The 10,393-nt window shown below is 34.0% G+C and overlaps 2 protein-coding genes across 3 annotated transcripts in view; one reads left to right on the plus strand and one right to left on the minus strand.

The window, feature by feature from the left end:
* LOC148599520 (dnaJ homolog subfamily C member 13-like) overlaps positions 1 to 555 on the minus strand; it is a 62,130-nt gene extending 61,575 nt beyond the window's left edge. For both annotated transcript variants that reach the window (XM_088557713.1, XM_088557712.1), the window contains exon 1: positions 419 to 555. The gene's annotated coding sequence lies outside the window, so the exon portion shown is untranslated. The remainder of the gene's footprint in view (positions 1 to 418) is intronic.
* Positions 556 to 8,769, plus strand: LOC148599521 (uncharacterized). The gene is made up of 3 exons (XM_088557717.1): positions 556 to 665; positions 2,389 to 4,356; positions 6,768 to 8,769. The coding sequence occupies exons 1-3, from the start codon at positions 659 to 661 to the stop codon at positions 7,064 to 7,066; spliced, it is 2,274 nt and encodes a 757-aa protein (XP_088413843.1). The 5' UTR covers positions 556 to 658; the 3' UTR covers positions 7,067 to 8,769.
* Positions 8,770 to 10,393: the final 1,624 nt, after the last annotated feature.

Here is a 10,393-nt window from a genome sequence, read left to right on the forward strand (position 1 = left end):
GCAGTTGACAAATTGAGTTTTATGGGTTTCTAACAAAAAAAGTAATTATACAATCTGTTGTGGCTTCATCCTTTTTTTTACTTTATTTTTTTTTTTTTTGCCTCCCATCATAAATGCTACATTAAAATGTCTAAGCAAACATCATGATGACCTCATCATCCGGACTAGTTATCAAATATCAAAATTTTTATCCTGCAAAGACTAAATGTCAACAATAAGATCTCAGCCTGCATTTGACACTTGCAAACATGAAGCAAGTTTAAAGACTTTTGTTTCTTTCAGGTATGAGATAAACGAAGAAGCAATATGAGAGGCTGGTGGTAGGAAGTTGGGCCGACATGAATTTTGAAAACCTCTTCCTTCTTAGAATTTGCAACTCTATTAACGCTGATCTGGAAACTGAGAGAAAAGTTCATACCCAGCAAAATATTACTTCTGGCAGAAGTTGACAAACTGATTACATCACACAAATATTCAATTAAAACACCAAATAAATAGTCGGCAAAATATCTTTGACTTGGCGGCTGCCATGTTTACAAAATTAATTTCCTGTCATGCGCTTCACTGGGTCCTCCCACATCACGCCATGTCTCGACTTATGCGAGACGGACACCTTGCATGGCAACCAGAGCGTCCTGAGTGATGTGTATTGCCGAAAATGACAGGTAACATCATCAGCCTCTTGATACATAGTTTTAAATGCATTGAATTTTCATTTACCTTCTTCTTATTGAAATATCAAATTTCTCCTTTACTCGAAAGACAAACCGTTGACATATAGCCTTTGTGTGCATAGCTAATTAACAAATTAGATTAAACTATTAAAAGGGGGCGGAGCGTTTCACTTCAGTGATAAGGGCCTTATCCCATTTATGAAAACATCAACTTTGTTAAAGATTACTCAGAATTATTGTTCTTGTTACAAATTTGAAGTTCTGCGTAATAAGCAGAAATTAGGGCAGCCTTTTTAATATTTATACCAATTATCCATTCCGTACTGTTATAAACGGATCAAAGACAAATGCCCCGATTTGTTGATTGTATGGAATTAAAATCCCCAGAAATCACTTAAGCGTCTCCTCAATTTGGTTAGTCAACATCCTTTTATGGATTACAGTATTATATAGATGTACACATGGGAAGGGAAGTTATTTGTTGGTATCGCTTAGATAATTCCTCTGCTGAAAGATGCATATAATGGATCTAAAATAATGAATCTTCTTTAGAAACCAGTTTATTACAGTCAGGCTTTTAGCAAGAAGTTTTTAAAATAACTATGAGACAATGTTGATATCCATCGTTGTCCAATGAATATATTTTTTTATGATTTTACATTAAACGACTGACTGTTACATTTACAACTGTTTTTTTTTTAATGTTTTTTTTCTTTGTTAAAAACCATTTAAACTGTTACTTTGAATATGTCAGCTGTCTTTTAAATGAATCAATGTATAAAAAAAAAACAGTACATGCCAACACTGGCTGAAAATCATTGTACATGTATCTGTAGAATGGCTTAAACAAATAAATCAGTTTTCTGATGGTAAAAATAATAGTATGCAGTTTATGTAAAACTAACTTTTGCTTTGAATAAAATATTTGACGCTGGTAAGATCTTTTGCATAATCATGGATAACCATCACAATAGCATCGTTATTGGTGTATCCTGTAGAAGGGCTGCCTATACCATGGCTGTTCTATTTAAGACACAAGGATGATATTTATTCATTGTTTATTTATCAGTCATAAGTAATTATAGTTGTTCATAAATGTGCATGTCCTTTGAGGCCCTTGATTTGATAATACAATTCTTCTTCTTCTGTTCAGGTACTAAGGATGAATTGTAATTTTATGAAAGTGAATGTGTAATTTGTACAGTTGTATTGGTAATAAATTTACAGGCTGTCAAATAATAGACAAGTTCGTAAAATATCACCTTAATTTGCCAATATACCAAATCAACATCCAACGTGTATTACACGTACCATACGCAAAGTTGAATTAGGCAATTAACAGAGATCTGTAAACAACTGGGGACACGTTGTTCAACTATTAAAGTATAAGTCCGGAAAAAGTCAACCAAATAATAAACACAAATTATAAATAAAACATTAAAAATTCTAACTTTGACCAAAATATTTACTTGTCAAAAGCAATTAATTAAATGAGTTGTTATGTTCAACAGGGGATAGTGTCATAAAACGTTTTCGAAATAAAACTATAGATCTTTATCCTGTGATGCTGGGATCAATCAACAGATGGTCGTGAGAAAGTCTGTGCATACAACTGTTAATATTAATCTTAATCCAGATCTAGCCAATTACCATTTACTATTTACTGACCCATAATTAACCCAATACATAACAGATCTGTTTTTTTTTTTTACAGAAACCGCAAGCACGTTGAACATAACGATAGAAAATGAAGAGGGGCAGAAAGTCGAAAATAAAGAAGTGGTTGAAGAGAAACCCGTCTTCAATCTGAAAGAAAGAGTTCATGTCCAGGGTAAATACCTAACGGTTGATCTGTACTCTTGTGGTCTTAGTCATGTGCCGCCAGAAATCTTTGAATATGACAATCTGACAACGCTTTATCTACAGGAGAATAAACTTTCTGAAGTCCCCGACGACTTGATTTCGTTGAAGAATTTGGAAATTCTCATCCTGGCAAAAAACAAAATAAGAAGCTTAAGTAGATCTGTTTATCTTCTTGATAAGCTTGTCCAGTTAGATATCTCAGACAATGAAATTGAGGAAATGTTGCCTGACGTCGGTGGTCTGGAAAGTCTACGGGAATTTAGGGCAAGCGGGAATCGCTTGGAGGAAATCCCTTCCCAAATCGGTTATTTGAGGAAATTAAGAGTTTTGGAGTTGCATGATAATAGACTGCAGGATCTTCCGAACGCGATTGCCTATTTAGAAAACTTAAAAGTTTTGACACTTGATGGCAACAGTCTGGAATTTCTTAATCCTGAGATTTGCAAAGTTGATGGACTCAAACAACTTTCACTCGCTGGCAACCAAATCACGAATCTACCTCGTGATACTGAGAATTTCCTGTTGTTGGAAAAACTAATTCTAGACGATAACGACTTCGAGTTCATTCCTATTCAGGTTTTATGGATGGAAAGCTTGACAGAACTAGCATTGTCCGGAAACAGATTGAAAGAAATCCAACCAGAGATCGGTAAACTGCAAAATCTAACTGTACTTGGACTAAACAGCAATAACCTTCAGGAAATTCCCGAAGAGCTTTTCCAGTTAGAGAAGCTCGAAGTCGTCGGTCTGGAGAACAACAAAATAAGTGTAATTCCTGAACATGTCGCGAAACTTTATAATCTTAGAGAACTATATCTTGGTGAAAATTGTATCAAGGATGTCCCTGAAAATTTGTGTTGGTGCTCGCATCTTGAAGTTTTAAGTTTATTGAAAAATGACATATCTTCATTTCCAATCGAAATTGAAAACTTGAGAAGGCTACATACACTAATGTTATCTCATAACAAGTTCAAATCACTGCCTGATGCCATTGGCTCACTTTCCCACCTCGAAATTTTGCTTTTAGAAAACAATGAACTAGAAACTTTGTCCAGTGACTTCAGTGGTCTAGTACAACTTCGACAGCTAATTCTTAGTAACAATAAGTTCGCCAAGTTTCCACATGTCGCTTGCGAACTCAAGCATTTAGAAGTATTGGATCTTAGCCACAACAGCATCGAAAGTCTTCCTCCTGTAATTTCAAAGCTCCAAAGACTTATAGTTTTAAAACTCAATAATAACCAGATTGCAACATTTGATCAGGAACTCTGCACTTTAAAAGAGCTGCAAGTTTTAGATTTATCATCGAATCAGTTACAAGAAGTCCTAGAAAATGTTGCTGACATGGAAAAACTCAACGATATTGATCTTTCAGACAACAGATTTCCGGAGTTTCCGAAAACTGTTTTCTCGATTCCAAATCTTGAGAGGCTAAAATTTGACCAAAGTAATGGGACTCAACTTTCTTACATTCCAGATGAAATGGAGTTTTCTAGCATTTCATACTTGATTCTCTCGAACAATACGCTACGTACGCTACCGAACACAATCAATGGTATGCGAAACGTACGCTCTATCATTGCGGACCACAACGATATCCACACACTGCCAGATTCCATTTGTGAGTTGCCAAGGTTACAAGTCCTTCATCTCAATGACAACTGCCTTACATCACTTCCAGAGAACTTTGACAATCTATCAAATTTGAAGGATTTGCGTCTCCATAACAACCCACTTAAAACTCCACCCATGGATGTATGTGTCAGTGGTGTCCTTCAACCCATTGGTCGTTTCATCCGCAGAGCGTTAGAAAGGGAAGGTAAGGTCAATGCATTGATTTTACACCCAGCTCTGCAGAGTTTGTATTTGACAGTTATGGTCATTGTCAAATATTCAGGTCTCAGAAATTACAGTCAGTGTTCAGTCCTTATTTCTACAATTTGCTTTTGGCGATTTTGTTTAATTCTTTGCATTTTTTTGTTCAGAAATAACCACAATGTTTTATTGCCCAGCCCCATAAAAGATCATGTAAGATAGTAGAAATAATTCAATCAGACTTTATTAGGATTCAGTTAAAGCTTTTAACAATGAAAACGAAATCATCACAATATGCACAGTCCTTAATTGGATAAATAATTTCATACTTTGCATACCTTTGAAAAATCTTCTCACCAGCAGTGTTTGAATGTCTTGTTTGTAGATGTTACAAGTTTCGAAGGTAACTCAGAAATACTAGTAGTTGGTAATCTAAATAGATGCTAATTTGATAACCGGAAACCTTGTGAGAAGCATTTACATTTGACTATGCCAATACATGGTGTCTTTTCTACAAACTTTGAAGAAGTATCATGTTGGTGGAGGGTCTAAATCCCTCCAAAATGATTTGATATCGATTCTTGCATTTAGATTGAGTCGTTGATCCTCTGATACGAAACCTCTTGAAGATCTCGTATACTTTAGTATGTGTGGCTGTGTGTGTATAGTACAATTACGTCATTTTCCACCCAAACCTTGGTAATGGTGTTGCATAGATTGTAGTTAACTTAAATAGCAAAGGATTTTTTTTTAAGAAATCACTGTATACATTTTTGTCTCCGTGATTGTCCTTGAATGTTTATTAAAACTTTTCAACATTTCACATTCATAAAACTTGTTGCACATGTACACATGCGCGTTTCTTTGTCAGGTAGGTTAGGTCGATCCAATTTTTGCTCTATAAAGTTATTGACTGATCAGATTGAAAGCGCATTGGTGTAAATTTCTCTACGGTACAAAAACTATTGCATTTTCTGAACCGGAGTCTAAAATCTCCGGATTGACTTTCAAGTTGCTTTGAAATTATAGTTTCATTGGTGTATAGGAATAGTCATATGTACCCTACCTTCATGAATAGCCCCTTTTTTATTTCTATCTGAGGGCTTTTCCATTAAGTCCAGGAGATTTTGTTTGACTTGAAACCTAATTAGTTTCTCAAAAAGGGAGAGATTTGTCGTGTATACAATACCACCCTTTAGACAGTGTTTCTTTTTACATAAAGCTGACTTGAGTATTAAGAATATTGAAATTGGACACAAAATACCATATAAACAATACATGTATCGTGCATGTAGTTTTTGATTCTAATCAACACAATTTAAGAAGCATGAACTTTGCGTTAGACTAAATTTAATATCTAAGCATTTATACGAATGGTATGATTTAAATTTTAGTTGATAGAATGTTTCCAAAGAACACTTGCGGTTATAAATCGTGGTTATATACTAACTTTTTATGCTAACGAACTTAAGATGCAGGTGAGGCGGTGGGAGTGGGGATGTTCCGGGGTTTGGGGTAGGCGCAGTGGGATATTTGTTCATGGAGCTTCGGATAAATTTTAAAGTGAGAAAAATAGACCTAATATTAGCAATCTTATAAAGCACAGTTTAGATAGTTTTAACATGTTTTATTACAAAATAGCCAACTAGATACAAGACAAAAGATATTTCAACTTCAGTAACGGATCGAACGGGTGTTCCGAGGGTTGGACCCCCTTTTAATTGGAAAATTTTGTTAATTCGTACAAACTTTGGGCAAAAAATGAGCCATTAATAACCTTGAACTTCTGTTTTTTTTCTAGAACCCTCCTTTCAAAAAATTTGGATCAACCCCTGTACTTGCATTGTTTTCTCCATAATATATTACAACTTATATGAGATGCATAGCAAGCACCAACGTAACATCATATACAAATGTCACATATGATCTTCATAACACTCATTTTATCTCATATCAAGTTCAAGCCTGATGCAACTTTCCTAACTCGAAGTTTTACTTCTAGAGAACAATGAATAGAAGACGATATAGTAAATCTTGTCTATGAATTTAGAAGTTTATTAATTTTACAAAGTACTGTCCATAACGAATTGAACGGAAGCAACACGCTGTTAAATATAACTCTTTCTAAGATTAATGCAGAAGCAGAATTGAGTGATTTATGCGAGACCTTTCAGAATGCTAAAAGACAGTGTTCAAAAGATGAAAGTGTCGGGGTAATTTTGGTTTCAATAGTAATTCTAGACTATGTCCGATTGATGAAATTTTCTACCAAAGACGTACAATAACATATTGACTGTAATAAAGTGGGAATAATCCTGCTTATGAGTTTTAATTTGAAGGAATGAGGAGGTACTACAATATGCAGACAGAGTTCTTAATCATTTCTTAAAGTTGTTTTTGTTTTCTTTCTTTCAGAAATGCTGTTGATGAAGATGATCAATGTCATCAAGACTTCGTTAAACAAAAACGAGTTACGGTACTTGATGAAGAAGTTCCGATTCCCGGAAGATAAGATGGCGGAACTCGAACAGACATATTATGGGAAGGATAAGTTACAAGACAGAGTTTACCATGCTATGCTTTTCTGGAAAGAGTTCAAAGGACCTATGGCAAATATTGACGAACTGATAAGAGTTTTTCATATAATTGGATACGATGAGCTTTGCTTGCGTCTGCAAGCCATGAAGCTGTATGCCCAAAGACTAAGACTGTAATTACAAAACCACAAGCCATGAAGCTGTATGCCCAAAGGCAGAGACTGTAATTACAACACCACAAGGAAACAGACAACATTTGTCTGATATGTATGACTTAGGACGCTCTCCATTTATTCTGTGATTGTCGGAAGGACAATTCCGGTTACAAATCTTGGTTGCCACTAGAGACGTATATACTTAAAGTCACCTCTAGTGTAACGAACTTAATGGTTTCTTTTTTTTTTGGGGGGGGGGAGGGGGTATTCCGGGGTGTGGGAGTTCTTGGGCAAAAAATTCCGCATAGCAGCCTTCAACCTCATGTCTGATACTCACTTTTTCACAATTTTTGGATTTGCTTCTGCAATATCACGAAATTTTATTTTGAAGAGAGTGTTAAATAAAATATGTTTTCTGCATTAAATACAATACAGATGAATACTTTTTATGAATAGGTCAAATTATTAGTCCTTTAGTATATACTATTAATAGGAGTGTTTTTTAATTCGTGTGAGACAAGCTAGTTTTATAGTATTTCAGATGTAATTGAAATACGCTTCGTTTATTGAAAGGAAATGTGGGTTTTACTCCTGTATAATCTACAAGAAATTATATTTGAACTTTTTAATTAGAAATCAGTATGTGACTATACATTGTACGTACAAATAGGTAAGTAATCAATAGATCAATGAATTTCGAAGTGCCAATTTTATGTGCCTTGTGTCGTATATAAACTCTCTGTATAATCTCATCATTATCTCCCTTTTATTTGTTGCGTTTCACCACATCTGTCATCCTTCCAAGACAAGGTATTGAGACTCAAAACCTTGACTTGGGAGTTTGCGTATCTGTTCCCTCTTCTATCGTCTGCTTTTAAAATTGTATTACAATTTTCAACTTATATGACAATTCTGAAATGTAGTTTCATATTATGTTTAGTAGTTTTTTTAATTGGTAAAAGGGGAGTTTAGAAAAAGAAATTGTTGCTGTAGGATGCCAGTTGGTTATCTCTATTCCATCCTTTAAGGTCTTAAAGTCGATTAGACTGAAGATGATTAAATCTGGCATTTTTCCAGGGTAGATTTGAAAATTGATTAGATTGGAATCATATAAACATTCTTGCATTTTTTAAAGGATGGAAACAGTGCATTTGTTTTTCCTTTTTTAAGATAACAAGTAAAAAAATACGACTTTTTTTGTAATCATAGCCTGTCAATGAGCAAATTTGAGCAAATAGATCACACCCAGATGTTGCTTGAAGCTTTCCATAAAAATTGGATCACACCATTGCAAAATATATATTCCGGTACACAGGCAAAATTATTTCACTTGATATTCACACGAATTGAGGAAATAAACTTTGTGACAGAATTCACTTGAAATTCACGTGAATTGTATGTTCACATGCGATTTGTGTTAAGTGAATTTTATGTGCAAATCATGTTAATTTCATGTGAAGCTCGATTAAAATGAATTTCACGTGAAAAAAAATCTGCTGTGTACAATAAAAGGATTTTTGCATATTGTCGATCAGAAAGTGCCAAAGGAAGGGGTACCAATACGTATTTTTTTTTTTTTTTTTTTTGGGGGGGGGAGTGTTAATTATAGTCAATATGTAGATATGTGCAATTATATCTCATATTATTGAGTTTTTGTTCATCTATGTATTTTACTATTATTTTTTGTACATTTGTACTATATTTATTAAAAACGTTCAATACAGGTTTCTTCTATTTACTTACAAAACCCGAATCCATTTAATGTCATAGTTTTTTTTATAAACCCGCAAGGTATGTAAAGGAATCCTGCAAAATTGTGCTAAATTTAAAGATTCGTTAAAAAAAGTGCCTCGTATTTTTTTATGCAAGTTAGCAATTTTACTAATTAAATGACCATGCAACGATTTGTGATTAAGCCTTCTACGTAGTAAAATATATGCGAAATTAAGAGTATGTTACGGAATATGTTGGCAAAACAGATATATCTATAAACGACCATTGACTTATTTCCCGCCACTAGAAAACTATGATATGCAACCTTTAGTACATGTTAGTACTCTGAAGCATATACTAACATACAATTAGTATGTGATTTTTGGACCAAACGATCACCCCTGCGTACTTCGTAGATGGACAGCTATCTAAGTTCCAATCTCTGTGAGAATCTTGTGTTGGAAGCAACGTGGTTAGAAAAAACTCACTACTTTGACAGTATAATTTGGCTTAGAAAGGAATTAAGAAAAAGATTTCCCAAATCAATTTGGTAAAATAAGTTATAATTCCATTAAAATACACTACAAATTACTTAATGAACATTTGATGGCAGATAACGCTGTCAAAAACTTCCATTTTCAAACCATCTAGTGTTCTTTCATATCCGGTGGTGCAGAGATCAAAGAGCGTCCATTTCAAATAGAGATGACTTATTTGAGAGAAATTGTATTATCAGATTTGTAGGTTTTTGAGATGCACGTTCGCAGATTTTTTTCCTCATTTTGCCTGATTATTACAAATTTGTCTCCTTAAGTTCTAAATCAAGATGCGCATACCATTATTTTTGTATGATAATTGCCCCAGATAAAGGAAGGGTACGAAATATGTGTCCGTATTGCGCTATTCGTAAACGAAAATTTTATTCTGATAAAAAACCACTATTGCACGTACATAACCTGATTATAGTTCTCTGACACAAACAAATCTAGTGGTTAAGAAGAGTTTTATTTACAAAATGGATACCGCGAAAGTGGTCCGACATCCTTAAATGCGAAAAATAGCGGTTTACATTACATGTATATTTTTCTCAATAAACAATAAAAATAACGGTCAATTGTCATTTAGTTTTAGCTGAAATAGTATCTTACTATAAAATTACATGAGCGCTACAAACTAGTATTATACATTAAATTCCAATAAGGATTCAGATACACGTTCTGTAATTAACATTTAGCATACATAAATAAAGGCATCATAAAAATACAACTAATGATAAAAAAGCTACAAAAGGTTAAAAATACAGAAAAATCAAGAAATTGATCGTAAATCATGACGTCACAATGCTATTTTAGTTTATGACGTCATTACTTACGATCAACTTTTACGCTTTTGACCTTTTGTGAAATCGAGACCAGAACTTTTGAACATCCGCAAAGGTTTCACTTAAGTATAGTTCAAACATGCTCGTAACATGTAGTACTTCTAACTTTGAAGTCAGGTTTTTAATTCTTATCTACATTAAATAAAACAAGCAGGACGTAAGTACTAATGGATTATACATACACCTCAAAACACCTACAGTATCAAAAAAGGTATTTCAATTATATACAGATGTATATCTAACTACGGTGAAACC

The sequence above is a fragment of the Perna viridis genome, chromosome 13 (assembly GCF_037379345.1).
Source record: "Perna viridis isolate PV_CMFRI_1.1 ecotype Kerala chromosome 13, ASM3737934v1, whole genome shotgun sequence".
NCBI classification, from domain to species: Eukaryota; Metazoa; Mollusca; class Bivalvia; order Mytilida; family Mytilidae; genus Perna; species Perna viridis.